This window comes from Bombina bombina, chromosome 1 (genome assembly GCF_027579735.1).
Source record: "Bombina bombina isolate aBomBom1 chromosome 1, aBomBom1.pri, whole genome shotgun sequence".
Classification (NCBI taxonomy): Eukaryota; Metazoa; Chordata; class Amphibia; order Anura; family Bombinatoridae; genus Bombina; species Bombina bombina.
The window spans coordinates 881,479,231-881,498,937 of NC_069499.1; the positions used below are offsets into that span (position 1 = coordinate 881,479,231).

Here is a 19,707-nt window from a genome sequence, read left to right on the forward strand (position 1 = left end):
CAGCTGGATAGAAAAAGGAAGTTGTTGACCATAGAGAATACAGAAAGTGCTGAGTCATGGAAGGTCTTAGCAAACTTGGAGATTTTTTTAAATAATCATCTCTTTCTTCTCTCTTTTAACTATCTTTCTTCTCTCTTCAATCTCTTTTTTTACCCTCTCTGTTCAGGCCACGGGGCCTATCTATCAAGCTCCGAATGGAGCTTGATGCCCTGTGTTTCTGGCGAGCCTGCTGGCTCACCAGAAACAGCAGTTATGAAACAGCGGTCACAAAGACCGCTGCTCCATAACCTGTCCGCCTGCTCTGAGCAGGCGGACACACATCGCCGGAATTCAACCTGATCGAGTAGGATCGGGTTGATTGACACCCTCCTGCTGATGGCTGATTGGCCGCGAGTCTGCAGGGGGCGGCGTTGCACCAGCAGCTCTTGTGAGCTGCTGGTTCAATGCTGAATACAGAGAGCGTATTTCTCTCTGCATTCAGAGAGGTCTTGCGGACCTGATCCGCCAGACTTTGGTAAATAGAGGCCCATATCTTCTCTTTACACTCTTTATTTCTCCTTTCTCATGTCTCTTCACTCTTTCTTTTTTCTCTCCTCTCTCTTAAAGGGGTAGTCTAGTCAAAATTAAACTTTTATGATTCATGCAATTTTAAGCAACTTTCTAATTTACTCCCATTATCATTTTTTCTTAGTTCTCTTGTTATCTTTATTTGAAAAGCAAGAATGTAAGCCTAGGTTCGTTCTCTTTGTATTTTTACTTGAATGTAAGCTTAGGAGTTGGCCCATTTTTGGTTTAGCACCTGGGTAGCGCTTTCTGATTGGTGTCTAAATGTAGCCACTCAGCAAGCGCTACCCAGGTGCTGAACCAAAAATGGGCCGGCTCCTAAGCTTACATTCAAGTAAAAATACAAAGAGAACGAAGAAAATTTAATTTTGACTAGATTATCCCTTTAACTCTATCTTCTCCAATTTTACTTTTCCTCTCCAATTTCTCCCACCCAACCCCAGTTTACACTCTCAGAAGTAACAGTGTAAGCACTAATGGGGTCCCTACAGCCCTAGAGAAATAACATATCCTTGCCCTTTCATGGATATAGAATATCCCTTTAGATAATATGTGTTTGTCAGTGCTGCAATAGAAGTGTACATTTTTCAAATAAAATGTGCTAACTAACGTACAACACGTTGAAAGACTATGGACAGTGAGTGAATGTTTATTCAACATTCGCTCACTGACTTTCACACGCCACCGTTAAATTTCCACTCGCCAATGGCTAATGGGTGAGTGGAAATTTTGAGCCCTGATATATGTATTAGCAAAAATGATTCTAGTAAAAGCTATAGCTGTTTCAAAAGTGCACCGTGCACCACCATTTTAAACAGAGAGGCTAAGGTGCTTGTACCATCTGGTAATGACTCAATTTGATATTTGCTGTCATGATACAAGCCCCACTGTCGCTCTGAGCTGCTGCAGTATTTAAAATGCTGGTGCACTGAGAATATCTAGCTGTGCTTCACATGCACATGCAGAGAAAAAGGTTAACACTAAAACAGTCATAAATTTTACTAGAAGCATTTTTTTCCCCAACATATGTATATTGTAAATATGTTTCTATTAAAATATGTAATTAATCTATGTGCATTTAAGATGACCCGTCACTGGAACTAAGGGGCTTAGCCCAAACCCTTAAAAACAGCCCCAGACTATATACCCTCTACATCAAATTATACAGTATGCACTACGTATTTTAGCGAAGGGTTATTCATAACTCTAAGGAACTTATTTCCACTGCTCCAGTGTGGTAATGTGCTTTACACCACTCCAGCTGACGCTTGGCATTGAGCATGTTGATGTAAGGCTTGTGCACAGTTGCTCAGCCACGGAAGTACAAAAACCCATTTCATGAAGCTTCTGCTTTCAGAGGCAGTTTGGAACTCTGTAGTGAGTGATGCAACAGATAATAGGCCATTTTTACAAGCTACGCATTTCAGCACTCAGCGCGTTTGCATGCTCTGTGAGTTTGTGTGGCTGGGCTGGTGTTGCTACTAGACACTTCCACTTCACACCAATAGTACTAACAATTGACCACGGCAGATATAGCAGGGAAGAAATTTCACAAACTAACTTGTGGCAAAGTCCTATGACAATGCCACGTTTAAAGTCACTGACCTATTGTACTACCAATGTTTGTCTATTTTATGCACCTGTTAGCTACGAGTGTGGCTGCAACACTTGAACTCAATAATGAGAAGGGGTGCCCTCATACATTTAGACATATATTTTCAATTCAAAACAATTTCAAGTATTTTCCATGCCATCGAGTGACTAAATGGATCATTGGTTGAGAAAACATTGACCTGGTTATTGTCCATGTTTTTACTGACCCAACATGACACCTCAGAAAAGATTTTGTTTTCACATTACAAAACTAAAATCAATTTTGGTCCAGTATAATTGCCAGTAAAGTGTATAAGCGATTTTTTTAAACACTTTTCTGCCGCCAAAATTGAAGGTTTACTGAAAACTTTAATGCTTTGTCACCTAAACCATTATTTCTAACCATTCACCCTATTTTTGGTTCATGATTATTATTAAAAAAAAAAAACGGTTGTCCTTTCTATAAGGGTCAAGAAGAGGTCACTTTTAAAAAAGCAAGCTTTGGCAGTCACTTTGGCAATATGTCTGTCAAATGGTTGTCACCCACCATAAACAAACCCATGCATGGAGGAAGTTTCTGGACGGTCTCTTTTAACACATCAGCCACTTTGTGTTGATCTTTGCTATCTCTGTCTGTTAACACTGCTTTTGCAAACATTTTTGGGAGGACTTGACATTAACTCTACAATTGCTGAAGTCAAGCTCTGAAGAAAAATCCTGTATAGATTAAATGGATATTACAATGTTTTCTTTCTTGTATCTAAGAGAGAGCATTTTTATGCATAACAGTTTGTTTTTTCTCTTCCTACACTGAGAAATAAAATGTTTGTGCTTATACTTGTGAGGCATTAAGCTGTGCACCATTAAATCAATGGGAGTTAGGCCTCATCTTTCAAGCTTGAGGAGCTTCACAAAAACACGTCTTGCCACATTGAGAATAGGCTCCGCCCCCTCTGTGGCCAGGTTCTTAATTCCCACAAGTAATGAATGAAGCAGTGGACTCTCCTCCCATTAAGATGGAAATATATAAAAGGATTCTGGACTGCCCTGAAATATCAAACCCTGCAAGTTTTACTAATAAAATGACAGTTTTTAATGCCTATAAACATTTTATTTAGCATGTTGATTTTTAAAAATGCAATGCTTTGTTATATATTCTATGTATGTATAAGATTGACTTAATGTCCCTGCATATGTCTCTATCATAACATTTTACAACTCCTCTACACACACATTTATGTAAGATTCTAAATTATTAAAGTGAATGTAAACTTTCATGAATCAGTGCCTGGTTTTTAAAAAAAACCCCAGAGCGTCCATCTCGTGAGGCCATGCCGTGATTGGAGGAAGCCGGTTTCGTCATTGCTGTGTAAGTACAGCAGGAGAAGCAGGCGGGGGGGTTCGGCGATCCGGCTTTGGTGAAGAAAAAGGTAAGTATTTCTAAAATACGCTGCAATGTAAACTTTTATGAATGAAAGTGCCCCTGTTTTTAATAGTATTTTTAAAAACCGGGCACTGATTCATGAAAATGTACATTTCCTTTAAATACATTTATTTTTAAAACGTGTTAGAAGAATATAACAAAAGTTTTTCTTACACATTATGTTGTACCTTTAAAACTTTCAAACCATTTCAGTTCCATTGGATGTACCTAACTAAGAATAGTCACCAAATAACAAACATGAGGTGTAGTTAAATGTTGGATGTAAAAATACATATTTTTTTATAATAAAAACACTTGATCCTCCCAAATGAAAAGCCCTAAAAATGCTACTTTTCAGCCAAATTCCCAGACAAGCCATTCCTACACACACACACTGATAACACTGTTATCAGAAAACATACAGTTGTAAGTATGGTAAGGCTGAGCACTTAAACAGCTTATGACCCTGTATTTTAGGTCAGGAGGGCAGGAAATATCAGATACGCAGAAGAGGAGCTGGATTAACACTGTTTTGCAGCCTGGGGATAAATACCATCAATGCTCTTAACCCCCCGCCCTCCCTCCATATAACACAATATTTGGTATACAGCTCTAAAAACTAATCCCTCACAACACTTCAAAAGAAATGCAAAAGCAAATATTCTGCAAATAGTTTTAAAAACAGATTATGAATCTCTGTAGGATCACTAAGTCATGCATTCCCTTAAAGGGACATACAAATACTGTATTAACAATAGTACATCACTCCTAGTCCTTGGAAGAGTGCCCTTTATTTCATAATGCACAGCAGTGAAACAGCTTTCTGCTTATTTTCTAGCAGCCTGGAAATGATTGCCTGGAAGCTGCCATAGACTATAATGGTTTGGGCTATACTGCTTCTGATAGGCTGTCAAATAAAAGGAAAAAAAAATCCAGAGAATGGGTTGGATTTAGATATATAATGTAAAAGTTGCAAAAAGATACATGCATAAACATATATAACTATAAATTTTTGATCGGTACTACAGCTGACATGAGTGACTGTATTATCAGGAAACTTAGCATGCTGATAGCTTTTGATTTGATATAATGCCATTTAGTAGTTTGAAGTTGATTACTTTTATTATTTTTAAGTTATTTCATTCATATTAGCTTTTTTTTTGCAGCAGTATAGGTTGCACAGTTATGTCCCTACCTGACATGCTCAGTAGAGTGCTTCTTTTTCAGCACATTATCAATCTAGCTACAGTGCAAGAGTCTGTTTGCTTCTCCAGATTCTCAACAACTTTAAAACCTGGAGAGAAATTATAGTTTAGACTTCACTGGGGCAGAACTCACTTAAAGTTACATAATACCCATATGCTAAATCAACTAAAAGCGATGCAGCATAACTGAAAAAAACTGACAAGGAAATATTCCCTGAACATCTCTATGGAAAAAAAGGAAGATATTTAATTATTTCAGCTTGCCAGAGTAAGTGCTTTGTGATCCAGAACTACTCTGTCATATGCATATGATTGGATGTTTAAAGTCCTCTTGCAATGGGATGTGGCTACTGAGGAAATGTAGAGAGATGAGAGCTGCCTCCCACAGAAGGTAAGGAAGCTCTCTGGAATATAGAATCGCACATTGGAGAGTGGAGTTAACTGGGAAGCATCTGGCATTAATATAAATTCTCAATATTGAGCAAATCCAAAATAAACTGAAATGTTTTCAATACAATTACATGTGTATTTGCCTCTAGTTTAGTAAACTTACTTTTCTGTCATTTAAATGAGTATATTACAAACTTTGAACAAACTTCACCTGTATAAATCTGTCAAAATAAACAAGTGAGATCTGCAGGTGTAAATGCTTAGAAAATATAATAAGAGTTTCTGAAACTGTATTTTTTTCCGTCTAAATACAGGGGGAGTCCACAGCTGCATTCATTACTTGTGGGAATACAGAACCTGGCCACCAGGAGGAGACAAAGACACCCCAAGCAAAGGTTTAAATACCTCCCCCACTTCCCTCATCCCCCCAGTCATTCTTTGCCTTTCGTCACAGAAGGATGGCAGAGAAGTTTCGTAAGATTCGGAGTAGTCTCTTATGGTGGGTAGTACCCTTCTGTATGGGACTGGAGTTTTAAGTAGTCTTGTCAGCCTCTCAGTGAGAGCATGGATGAAAGTTAGAGTTTGGATATGCAGGGAGAGTCTTTCTGCGAAACCATCCAGACTCATATTAACAGCTCCTTAAGCAATCAGTGTTGACGAGTTTCACTGCCTGCTTGCCTTCGCTCAAGTCCATGTCAGAGGCGCTGCTACAATCTGTCAAACTTTAAGAACCGTGTCGCTGTTCCACGGCATAGATTCCGGTAAGATCGTTTTATTTTATACACATGTTAACGATAGAAGACAGGGTCTCAGTGGGACTCCTTTATCTTTATGGAATCAAGGGTTAATATCTCCTGAGGGCGTTATTGAACAGTGGGAATTTTTTAATCATGTTTGTTATATGATTTTGACTGCTTATGTGTAAGAAAGTGTGAGCTCTTTGGCTGATACAGAACGTACAGGTTACTTTCATTTTGAGAGCTGCGCAGTTTTTTATTAAGCTGGTGCGCATTTTTCTTAGCAGGGGCGGTCCTGCATGAGCACCATGTGAACGGGAGTGGTCAAGTTTATTCCTGCTGCCGATTCCTGAGTGTCTGCGGAGAGTAGCGTTTTCTCTACCTGTCTGGGTCATGGGAGGTGGTGAGTGCCCCAGCCATTGGGGCATAAGGTGCCAGTTGTTTTTCTCCTTTGATAATAACTTAGACGAGTTATGGAGGATTCTGATATGTTAGAGGAGTATCCCTCCGAGACAGAATTTGATACCTGTGTATATTGTGAGGAGGCCCGGGTAACCCAGCCCTCTCAATTATGTTCCGTATGCTGCTATAAGGTGTTCTCATCAACCACTGTTGGGTTGTCGGAGACCGCTGAGCCATCCGCCTCTGAGGAATCCAGTGAGGCGCGTTCCCTAGATTTTTCTGTTCCAACATACGCAGTTTTCCTGAGTTCCGCTCCCCCTTCGCCTGTGAGGGGATTGTATCCACCAGAGGTTACTATGCAGTTCCGCATGGCTATCTCTACAGCCTTAGCGATGGTACCTCTTCCTGCTGCGTGCAAGCAAAGGGTCAATCCAGGTTATCCTGACCAAGGGCTGTCATGTAAAATGAAGATTGTGTTTGATCATTTCTCTGGGGATGTGGTTTCCTCTGAGGCTTCAGAGATAGAACCTCCAGGATCGGAGTCTACAAACTTGAATCCTCCAACTGCGGAGAGCATAGCGTTTAGATTTAGATTGGCACGCCTGCGTTTACTTCTGAGAGAGGTTTTGGAGATGTTAGAGGTTCCCAGTACTGATCCCTCAGATGAATCTCAGTCCTCTAAATCGTATAACGATCTTGAATAGACGAGTGGAGAGGATTGGGTTCCTATTCCTTATCGTCTCAATTTACATTTTGCTTTATTCTCTTATTAGAATCCCAGTTCCGAGCTCTAGGGGGGATTGTGTGTGTGACAGGCTGGACCTGGTTTTGTTTACACTCTCCCTGTTTTCAGTTAAATGTTTGGGAGTTTGCCTATTTTTCCTTTGCATGCTATTCCATTTTAGTATAGTTTTCAGTTTTTTAGAGCTCTGGGTTGTTAAAGAAACTTGTACAAGACGTTTTGTCACATGGGATTTTTAGACCATCGACTAAATTGGTCGAGATTGTTGTAGACTTCCGGTGTAAGCATTTAGATCTCTGTTCAGAGTAATGGTCCCCCGATAATTGCGAGATAATTTTTTAAGCCACAGAGCTTATATTCTTTAGTTGTTTATCTCAATTTTCTAGCATTGCTGGAATTTGAAAATTTCTGTTAGCCCTTGAATGTTTTCACAGATGTGTTGTATCCTTGATGTCAGGCAGGACCTGCTTTGTGTGCTAGTTAAGTCTGTTCCTTCCCTTTACACAAAAGAGGGAGTTTTTTCTAGCTTCTGGTCCAGACATTTCAAATTCTCCTATACTAAAGTACAGGCTGGACCTGGCTTTAAACTTTAACTTGGATGGGCGCTTGAGGGATGTAATGGATCTAGGAGCCCTAGAGATGGAGCTAGATTTATTTTGGATTTATTTTGGACTGTCTTCTCTTCTTTTGTTTTTGTCTTTGGGAAGTTTCGGGTGACTTTTGGAGTCATGGTCCCCTGTGGGAATAATTTATTTCCACTGTTGGTGTATGGTCCAATAAGCAGGGGGGATTTCCGTCCTAATTGGTTTCTCTGACTGTTGTCTGAGACTGTAAGATTTCTTTTCCTTTGTTCAGGTAGAAGGATGTATTTCCTATTTCATCCGTTTGAGCGAATCGGGTTCTTAGGAACTGTTTCTTTAAGTGAACCTCATTCCGATCCTAGGTTTCCCATTTGGGATCTGAGGGTTTAGGTGGCAGTACCCTGCTCCAAATTTTGCAGTAGCTCCCGGGTCTTGGCTTCTGGTTTCTTACCATCGGCTGTTACTAGACCTTTAGGGAATTTCTTTTGTCTTTTGGATCCTCAGAGTTGGTTCTAGACTTGAGTTTCTAGCTTAATCACCAGGGTGTCTTCCATGGTGCTGTTTTGTCTTCGGACAGGATCTTGCGATATGCCCTCTAGTCCCCCTTCTGGTCTTTGTTGGCCCGGGGGTGAGGGTAATATGGTCTGCCGAGGCTGAGTCTTTGGCATGATTTTGTTCCCTTTCTATATCTGTTTTAGCGGACTTATAGGGATTACCGGTGAGGGGATTCGATCCCCTGCTTTCCGTTCAGGGCTCTCTGCCTGAAGTAGCTATTCAGGGACGGTTCTGTCTTTGTCGCTTCGCTGCCTGTGGGGAGCGAGTGTCCTAGGAGTTCCGTGGATCAGGAGTTCTCCTTCCTTTTTATCCTATGGTTCCTTAGCCGAGCATTCGGCCTTGGTCTTCTGGGTTCGTACCAGTTAGGACTTTTTGGTGGGTAGCTCCCTTTGTTTGGAAGGGGAGAGTTCCTACTGCGTAGTCGGGAGAAACTCGTGTTTGGAGGAGGGCGGAAGCCCACTACGGCTCTTTGTCAACAGTCCTCTAATTAAGCTGGCTCTTCAGGAACGGATGTTCTGGACTATCTTTTCTTCTCGAGGAGCGGTATCTGATTGGAGAAGCCGATCAGGAGTCCTTACCTATCCCTGGTTTCCTCTTACGCTCTCAGGGAGATGCAGCGTAGTGGTTAGATCCACCACTTCTGAATCAGAAGGTTGTGGCTTGGAACCCAGGTCAACTTCTGTGTTTTTTTTCTGCCAGAAGGTGCATCTGGAGTCTGCTAGCATCCCTAAGTGAAAAGTTTTCAGGGACCTTCAGTCTGTGCTGTTGGATCCTCTTTCTTGTGACCATATTACTTGTTGTTGGGGTTGATCTGAACCTAGCAAAGCTAGCGACATGTGAGACTGATTGTTCAGTTTATGTCCTCGAGTTAGTATTGCAGTTTAAGGGTCTCGTCTCCATGGGTATTGTTACAGGGGATCATTCTATGAGTGGATGCAAGAGATTGTTTGGGTCTAGCAGAGAGAGAGCGTTCTGGAAGGGCTATGTTCCTTTTGTGGCGCATTGTTGGTCCCTCGTCATCTATCATAGATTCTAAGGATCACCCTTGTAGGGAGGAGATAGTGTGTTCTGGCTCTCTATTGGAATTTAGAGAGTCTGTCTTTATTTTCTCCAGGATGAGCTGGGGAAGGGCCTTCCTGGTGAGCGCTGGCTAGAGCAGTCTTTTTTGGGACAGATCCTGATGAGTACCTTCGTTGCATAGTATGCGGTAGGTGTGGGTTGAATCCGGCGGCAGTCCTTGCTCCTTAGTTGTGGGCTTGCAAGCAATTTTCGATTCCCTGATCCAGAGGATCATTGCACTATCAGGCGTTTTGTTGTTTTTGCTGGGGCGCTGACTACAGTCAGGCCGGTATCTTTCTTGCTTCTTCTTGGAGCTTAGTTTCTTTTATGGGGTGGCACCGGATTCATTTTTCTAACCATTCAGGAATGTTCTTTCATTTTTCAGCAATTTATTCCGTCTGTAGATGTTTTTCTATATGCCATTGCCCCTTTGTTGTAATCTTACAAGACGTACTCCTTAGAGGAGTTTCCTTTTATTAAGGTTGTTTATAAGTTTGTTAGGGTTTTCTCCCTAGGATTGTTATTTTAAATGTTATTTTCATTTCTAATGGAAAAGGGTTTTCCCTCAGGGAATCTTGCCTTGATGGTCTTGAGACTTCGGAGGCTTGGTTGCCTTCTTTATTGTTAATGGAGGAGGTTTTTTTTCCACTTGACCTGGGAGTCAGTGGGTTTCTAGCCTCCTCAGAGGTTATGACTCAGTTCAAGAACAGTGACGTCTTCTTGGTTTTCGGGCATGAGATCTTTATGGTTTTGATTGTTGGGCGACTATATGGTCCTCCGAAAATTATTTTTATTTTTTACTTCTGTTGCGCAGCATCGGGTGAATGGGTTGGTTGCAGGCTGTGGTGCCCTCAGATTGGGACCGCCTTCCTTTTTGCCCTCCCGTTAGCATTCAGTGTCCTCTGTAGCTTGGGTATTAGTTCCCACAAGTAATGAATGCAGCTGTGGACTCTCCCTGTATTTAGAAGGAAAACATAAATTATGACTTACCAGATAATTTCCTTTCCTTCGATACAGGGAGAGTCCACAACTCCTGCCCGTGTTCTCTGATGGGCGGCCCTAAATTTATTTAGTTTTCTTCTGGCACCTTTTTCACCCTGATATTTCTCCTACTGTTCCTTGTTCCCTTGGCAGAATGACTGGGGATGAGGGAAGTGGGGGAGGTATTTAAGCCTTTGGCTGGGGTGTCTTTGCATCCTCCTAGTGGCCTGGTTCTGTATTCCCACAAGTAATGAATGCAGATGTGGACTCTCCCTATATCGAAGGAAAGGAAATTATCTGGTAAGTCATAATTTATGTTTTTCTATGTGAAATAAGCCTGTAAAAGTACAATGCAATTTGTAAAAGATACACCAAAATTGTTAAACAGAGTATAATCCTAATTTGTTAAAGTTACACAGAAACATTCAAAGAATAATCAATATTTGCAAAAGCACTATCCTAAATACACAACTTAAATGTATACAAAAAAAATGTCGCTAAGGCCCTAAGAGAGAATAAAATAAAAGGTTTCCTCACTGCACTCTGTGTCTTCAGGTCCCTGTACTAATAGTGTGTCAAGCTCCCAGGATGCTTCTAACTTGTGCCATTTGTTAAAGTTTTTTTTTTTAAATATATAAAAACAGCACCATACACATTGATGATGTCCATTAAAGCACCCAAGAGGGGAGGGGGGGGGGGGTAAGAGCAGTTAAAGTTATGAACTTTTTTGCTTTTAAACATTTGATAGAAAACATAAACTCTGGGTTTACCGGTTTACTTGGTACTGCTTGATGTTACAGCTTAGCATCAATATGGTATCATGTTTTCTTCAAAAATTAAAAATCCAAACTAAACAAAAAAATATGTCCATTATATGATATGTCCAAATATATGCAAGCTACAATTTGTGCAATGTATGTATCACGGAATGTTGCTATAGTGTTATTTATGTATATATAAGTATGTGTGTGTGTGCATTTTGTGTATATAGACAAACACACACATACAGATAAGCAGTGTTTGTTTTTGGTTTTCTCACCTCAAACTCCATTCATGACGCAAGTCTCGACGTTCCATAAGTGATGGCAGCACACTGTTTAATATTTCTTTCGTTCCATTTTCCTTAATAATCTCTTCCAGTACTACGTTGGTCTGAAAAATAATTAAGTCAATGATGAAAACAGGAAAGAGAAAAAAAATACCTGTAAAATAAATAAAAAAGCTCATAGGCAAATGAGGACAGTAAATCAATATATTTTCATTATTATTATTGCAAGTTCGCTAAATAATCAATATGGGAAATGATGGCTGAAAATGGGCACCATATATCTAGAATGTAGTCAATATACACGGTAGGTACATAAAACAAACCATAAAAAGTGACGCTTTAATTCATTTGTTACCTAAAATAGACAGGAATGTATTGAAGGGCAAGGTATGGTGTGGTAGAGTTTTGCATATGCAGTATTTTCTGCATAGCTTTCTAAACGAGGTACAACAATTCTAATAAAGCTCAAGCCAGGATGATATATTGGGCACATTTACAGAAATAAACCTTTGAAAGACAAGGTAAACCGAAGAACACATTTTTTGTTAAAAATGATCAATTTAATTGAGAAAGGCACTCAAAACAGATTTCGAGTTGAATCAATGTATTGTGGTGGCAGTAAATTTATAATTAGTGCTTTGCTTTGTGTACACAGAGGCTCACAGTCAACATTTTGCTGCATTACCCCGTCATTGACTTACCTTCCTGTCTGACTGCAGTATCAAAATCAGCAACTCTCAATAACAGGAAGGTAGGTGGTGGTAAAAAAATAATATCTATATATGCCAACCTGATAATTTATTTTCTTTCAGGATGATGAAAGTACATAGGAAACCCTAAGGTGTGGCAAAGAACCGGCAACAAGAGCCTTTATTACCTACCACCTCCCAGCACTACTCAGTTTTATCTAGTGCCGGGCCGAGAAAAGGAGACAAATAGGTAGAAAAGACAAAAGCAGGGTCTATAGAGGTGCATTTTTAACTGTCGCCCAAACATTTTTAAAAAGGTTGGGGCCTGTGGACTCTCATCCTGAATTTTTTTTTTTTTATTAGGTAAGCATAGATTATGTTTTTTTTTCCGTAAAATGATCAGAGTCGACGACAAGGAAATTGTGAGACAAATAAGGCAATTCCTATTTGCCAGACACCACAGCCGGAAGGACTTTCCTGCCAAAACCCACTTCCACTTTGTGAAAGCCCACAAAGTTGCAACTGATCTTGTGGAATGAGCTGTGATACGCTTAGGAGGAGACTTTCCAAGTAAGCTTTGTGAATCACCTATTTGAGCAAAGAAGCTAAGGCTACCACAGTAGACTTTTGACATTTACAAGAACCAGAATGATGAACAAATAAACTAGAACTTTGTCTGAAATACTTAATAAAACTTTAACGCTCTAAAATCATCAAAGTTATGAAGAAGCTGTTCCTTAGAATTAGAAGGGTTCGGACATAACAAAGGAATAACAATTTCTTTGATTGATATTCTTTGACGAAACAACTTTTAGTAGAAAATTGTATTTGGTACATATAACATCCTTATCTTATATTTGTAAAAAACAACAGAAAAACTTAAATTATGCTTACCTGATAATTTTCTTTTCTTCTGACGGGAAGAGTCCACAGCTGCATTCATTACTTTTTTGAAATTAGAACCTGGCCTCCAGGAGAAGGCAAAGACACCCCAGTCAAAGGCTTAAATACCTCACCCACTTCCCTCATCCCCCAGTCATTCTGCCGAGGGAACAAGGAACAGTAGGAGAAATAACAGGATGAAAAAGATGCCAGAAGAAACAAACAATACGGCCGCCCCATATGAACAACGCGGGCAGGGAGCTGTGGACTCTTCCCGTCAGAAGAAAAGAAAATGATCAGGTAAGCATAATTTAAGTTTTTCTCCTTAAACAGGAAGAGTCCAGAGCTGCATTCATTACTTTTGGGAAAACAATACCCAAGCTATAGATAACACTGAATGCAAAACAGGCGGGTACAAAAGGTGACCCCTTCTGAGGGCACCACAGCCTAAAACCCAAAACTCCCGACAGAAAAAACTGCTTCACTAGAAGCCAAAGGACAAAATGGAAAAGGCCTAGCTAACTGCTCAACAGTTAAAACCAGCAAGGCCCTAGCTAGAAACCGCTCAGATTATTTGACTCAACCGAGCCAAAAGCCTCTGAGGAGACGAGTCCCGCAGGCATGCAGCCTGCCGAAACATCCACATTCCCCCAGCGGGGAAGAAGGAGACTCGAAATGAGACCGAAAGGACCCTATGAACCCAAAGGGACTAGGACCCGAAGGGAACTCCAAAAGAGAGAACCAGGATGAATCAGGGACCTATGAAAAGACCCTGCCGACCCAGCAAAGCAAAGTGAGGACTTGTAAAGCCCCCACTACCTAAAACAAAGGACCAAGAAATGTCCTGAGAAATTAAAAAGGAGGAAAGAAAAATCCCTCCCCTCCACAGAGCGCTCACTCGCACCCAGAATAGAGCAACCGAAGACAGACTGTCCCCGGGAGCTGCTGAAAAAACCCCAGCATCAAATATCTGAATAAGATCCTCCAAGCCACAGGCGTCCTGCTACAAATAAGGACTTAACGACCACCGGTCGCCACCCTAACTATGAAAAAGCACAGAACTCTCTCCAGAAGAAGAACTCCAAAACAGTGCAGGACAGGACCTTCCCAAAAAGGGACATGAAAGGAGGAACCGAACCCAGAACCCGGGAGAAACTAACTACCTGCCCAGGAGGGATCCACCGCTAAGCCTCTCATTTAAAGAAGTATGATATACGGCTAAGATCAACAGATCAGACAGATCCCTGACTCGCGCTCCGGTAACGGACCCAGCACCAAAGTGACTGATAATGTTAAAAGTACCCCGAATCATAAGATCTGCAGGAAGGAAAAAAGGGAGAGGACCAGCCCCCCCAAGAGCTCGGGTTCCATAACCCAGACACAGCCCCCTTTCTGAGGACGAAGGGTACATCCAAAGGAGACCCTCTACCGGATTACAGTAAGACATGGCACAAGAATTCCATCCCTTCATACTGACATCCCGCACACAAGGCAGGGCGGGGCAACCCCACCGACCGAGGCATACAAGGAACCTCCAAGAACCAGGCGGATACAGTGGGATGTCAAATTCACCCCCAGAAGGAGGGAAAGAGAAACCAAAACTTAACAACATGTTAGCACACCATCCAGGTGCAAATAGCTGCAGCTGGTTGCAAATTGTAAACCTTCCGCTCACTAGACCGCTAAGTTACCATCAGACTGGAACAGCGGGCTGAAGCTTAAATCTGCTGAAACTGTCAAATACCGAACGAAAAAACATCCGGTCACTAAGGCTGGCCCAGCAAAAGTCTAGCTTTCTCTGTAAGGAAGAGATTACTCCCGTAGGAACAGAGACGTCCCAGAACGGGGAAACTGGGCCGTCCAGATCAGACCAAAGAGATCTGGATACAGACCCCCAAAATATCCAGTCAAAGACAGAAAAAACAGACCCGGAACCCGAAAACTCGGAGCCGGCTTAACTATTTAAAACCCCTGAGGAACCGCTAGGTTACCCCATCCGGAGTAAACTTGCACCATAGGCAAAGCAATAACTGTCATATCCAAGACCACCTGGACATTGACTTCACACGAAAATGTCCCATACCCAGAGAGCTTAGGACACCTGCAGCGGGATACAACTCCCCACAGAAGGGAGAAAGGTAATAGAGAAGTCACACAGCCACTCTAGAAGGCCCTAAGGCCAACTTCCAAAGACTAAGAGCGTACAAGAAAAACAGAAAACTCTGCTTAGGACTGCTAGCTATCACCAGAATCACAAAACAGATAACAGGAGCTTTACCTGGGTACAACCCACAACCTCCTGTTTCAGGAGCGGTGGAGCCAACCACTATGCCACATCTCCCCTAGAAACTGGATTGAGAAGCTAACAAAAGTCTCCAAGATCCTCAGGATCCATGCGAATCTGGTCGCCTGCAAATCATGATTAAGGCGAGGATATATATCCCCCCTCAGTTAAAGGGCACTCGCTGTAAGGAACACCTAAACACAGCTGGATTCGAAATCTTGATCAGCTATGAAGGCAGCAAAGTTTACCACTAAGCCAACAAGGAGCACAATCTCTGACACCCCAACGGCTCGATGATGGAAGAAGGAACATGAATCCTAACCCCTATACACCCAATATGCCTAAACAGGGGCGACACAGTAAAGGTGGGAGACAACCATCTGAAAATCTCCCAAAGATGGAAGCAGACGAGCTCCCGGAAGTAGAGTAGCAACTGTAATGCTCGTGGGATACTCCTCTATCAGACCGAACTCGGCCAGTAGTCTTGTTATCCCGGCGTCGAGCTGGAAAGATAGGGAATATCCCAGAGCAGGAAATATCAGGCAAATGAGGAGAGCGGCACTCACCACAGGCAGGACAGCACAAGGCAGATTATGAAAATTGTCAGGCAAGCAGGATTCGGCAACAGAAAAACATAATTTATGCTTACCTGATAAATGTATTTCTCTTGTAGTGTATCCAGTCCACGGATCATCCATTACTTGTGGGATATTCTCCTACCCAACAGGAAGTTGCAAGAGGATCACCCACAGCAGAGCTGCTATATAGCTCCTCCCCTAACTGCCATATCCAGTCATTCGACCGAAACAAGCCGAAAAAGGAGAAACCATAGGGTGCAGTGGTGACTGAAGTTTAATTAAAATTTAGACCTGCCTTAAAAGGACAGGGCGGGCCGTGGACTGGATACACTACAAGAGAAATAAATTTATCAGGTAAGCATAAATTATGTTTTCTCTTGTTAAGTGTATCCAGTCCACGGATCATCCATTACTTGTGGGATACCAATACCAAAGCTTAAGTACACGGATGATGGGAGGGACAAAGCAGGAACTTAAACGGAAGGAACCACTGCCTGTAGAACCTTTCTCCCAAAAACAGCCTCCGAAGAACCAAAAGTATCAAATTTGTAAAATTTTGAAAAGGTATGAAGCGAAGACCGCAGCCTTGCAAATCTGTTCAACAGAGGCCTCATTTTTAAAGGCCCAGGTGGAAGCCACAGCTCTAGTAGAATGAGCTGTAATTCTTTCAGGGGCTGCTGTCCAGCAGTCTCATATGCTAAACGCATTATACTCCGAAGCCAAAAAGAAAGAGAGGTTGCCGAGGCCTTTTGACCTCTCCTCTGTCCAGAGTAAATAACACAGGTGAGATGTTTGGCGAAAATCATTAGTAGCCTGCAAGTAAAACTTCAATGCACGGACTACGTCTAGATTATGCAAAAGACGTAAAGGATTAGGGCATAATGATGGAACAACAATCTCTTGATTGAAACCACCTTAGGTAAAAACCCAGGTTTTTGTATGCAGAACTACTTTATCTGAATGAAAGATCAGATAAGGAGAATCACAATGTAAGGCAGATAACTCCGAGACTCTTCGAGCCGAGGAAATAGCCATCAGAAAAAGAACTTTCCATGATAGAAGTTTGATATCAATAGAATGAAGGGGTTCAAACGGAACCCCTTGAAGAACTTTAAGAACCAAGTTTAAGCTCCATGGGGGAGCAACAGGTTTAAACACAGGCTTAATTCTAACTAAAGCCTGACAAAATGCCTGAACGTCTGGAACTTCTGCCAGACGCTTGTGTAAAAGAATAGACAGAGCAGAAATCTGTCCCTTTAAAGAACTAGCTGATAGTCCTTTGTCCAAACCCTCTTGTAGGAAGGACAATTTCCTAGGAATCCTAACCCTACTCCATGAATAATTCTTGGATTCACACCAATGAAGATATTTACGCCAAATCTTGTGGTAAATTTTGCTGGTGACAGGCTTTCGTGCCTGTATTAAGGTATCAATTACTGACTCGGAGAAGCCACGCTTTGATAGGATCAAGCGTTCAATCTCCATGCAGTCAGTCTCAGAGAAAGTAGATTCGGATGATTGAAAGGACCTTGTATTAGAAGGTCTTGTCTCAGAGGCAGAGTCCATGGTGGAAAGGATGACATGTCCACTAGGTCTGCATACCAGGTCCTGCGTGGCCACGCAGGCGCTATCAATATCAGAGATGCTCTCTCCTGTTTGATTTTGGCAATCAGACGAGGGAGCAGAGGAAACGGTGGAAACACATAGGCCAGGTTGAAGAACCAAGGCGCTGCTAGAGCATCTATCAGTGCCGCTTCTGGGTCCCTGGACCTGGATCCGTAACAAGGAAGCTTGGCGTTCTGGCGAGACGTCATGAGATCCAGTTCTGGTTTGCCCCAACGGAGAACCAATTCAGCAAACACCTCCGGATGGAGTTCCCACTCCCCCGGATGAAAAGTCTGACGACTTAGAAAATCCGCCTCCCAGTTCTCTACCCCTGGGATATGGTTCGCTGATAGGTGGCAAGAGTGAGTCTCTGCCCAGCGAATTATCTTGGAGACTTCTGACATCGCTAGGGAACTCCTGGTCCCCCCTTGATGGATGATGTAAGCCACAGTCGTGATGTTGTCCGACTGAAATCTGATGAAACAACATGTTGCTAACTGAGGCCATGTTGCTAACTGAGGCCAAGCTAGAAGAGCATTGAATATTGCTCTTAACTCCAGAATATTTATTGGGAGGAGTTTCTCCTCCTGAGTCCATGAACCCTGAGCCTTCAGGGAGTTCCAGACTGCACCCCAACCTAGAAGGCTGGCATCTGTTGTTACAATTGTCTAATCTGGTCTGCGAAAGGTCATACCTTTGGACAGATGGACCCAAAATAACCACCAGAGAAGAGAATCTCTGGTTTCCTGATCCAGATTTAGTAGAGGGGACAAATCTGTGTAATCCCCATTCCACTGACTGAGCATGCATAATTGCAGCGGTCTGAGATGCAGGCGCGCAAATGGCACTATGTCCATCGCCGCTACCATTAAGCCACTGTGGGGCGCGGAATGGAGTGAAGAACACGGCAAGCATTTAGAAGTTTTGATAACCTGGACTCCGTCAGGTAAATTTTCATTTCTATAGAATCTATCAGAGTCCCTAGGAAGGAAACCCTTGTGAGAGGAGATAGAGAACTCTTTTCTTTGTTCACTTTCCACCCATGCGACCTCAGAAATGCCAGAACTATCTCTGTATGAGACTTGGCAATTTGAAAGCTTGACGCCTGTATCAGGATGTCGTCTAGGTAAGGAGCCACCGCTATGCCTCGCGGTCTTAGAACCGCCAGAAGTGAGCCCAGAACCTTTGTAAAAATTCTTGGGGCTGTAGCCAACCCGAATGGAAGAGCTACAAACTGGTAATGCCTGTCTAGAAAGGCAAACCTCAGGAACCGATGATGATTCTTGTGGATCGGAATGTGAAGGTAGGCATCCTTTAAGTCCACTGTGGTCATGTACTGACCCTCTTGGATCATGGGTAAAATGGTTCAAATAGTTTCCATCTTGAATGATGGAACTCTGAGGAATTTGTTTAGGATCTTTAGATCCAAAATTGGTCTGAAGGTTCCCTCTTTTTTGGGAACCACAAACAGATTTGAATAAAACCCCTGTCCTTGTTCCGTCCGCGGAACTGGATGGATCACTCCCATTACAAGGAGGTCTTGCACGCAGCTTAGGAATGCCTCTTTCTTTATCTGGTTTGCAGATAATCTTGAAAGGTGAAATCTCCCTTGTGGGGGAGAAGCTTTGAAGTCCAGAAGATATCCCTGAGATATGATCTCCAACGCCCAGGGATCCTGAACATCTCTTGCCCACGCCTGGGCGAAGAGAGTCTGCCCCCTACTAGATCCGTTGTCGGATAGGGGGCCGCTCCTTCATGCTGTCTTGGAGGCAGCAGCAGGCTTTCGGCCTGCTTGCCCTTGTTCCAGGACTGGGTAGGTTTCCAGGCCTGCTTAGATTGAGGAAAAGTTCCCTCTTGTTTTGAAGTAGAGGGAGCTGATACTGCACCTGCCTTGAAATTTCGAAAGGCACGAAAATTAGACTGTTTGGCCCTTGATTTGGCCCTGTCCTGAGGAAGGGTATGACCCTTACCTTCAGTAATGTCAGCAATAATTTCTTTCAAACCAGGCCCGAATAAGGTCTGCCCCTTGAAAGGAATGTTAAGTAATTTAGACTTTGAAGTCACATCAGCTGACCAGGATTTATGCCATAGCGCCCTACGCGCTTGGATGGCGAATCCGGAATTCTTAGCCGTTAGTTTAGTCAAATGAACAATGGCATCAGAAACAAATGAGTTAGCTAGCTAAAGTGTTCTAAGCTTGTCAATAATTTCAGTCAATGGAGCTGTATGGATGGCCTCTTCCAGGGCCTCAAACCAGAACGCCGCCGCAGCAGTGACAGGCGCAATGCATGCAAGGGGCTGTAAAATAAAAACCTTGTTGAATAAACATTTTCTTAAGGTAACCCTCTAATTTTTTATCCATTGGATCTGAAAAAGCACAACTGTCCTC

At 42.4% G+C, this 19,707-nt stretch overlaps 1 protein-coding gene across 1 annotated transcript in view; it reads right to left on the bottom strand.

Annotated features, from left to right (window-relative positions):
* Nucleotides 1-19,707, bottom strand: part of FTO (FTO alpha-ketoglutarate dependent dioxygenase) — a 568,183-nt gene that overhangs the window by 293,397 nt on the left and 255,079 nt on the right. Inside the window, 2 exon segments of the mRNA XM_053715751.1 lie at nucleotides 11,272-11,358; nucleotides 11,360-11,384. Of these exon segments, the coding sequence (XP_053571726.1) occupies nucleotides 11,272-11,358; nucleotides 11,360-11,384 (112 nt within the window).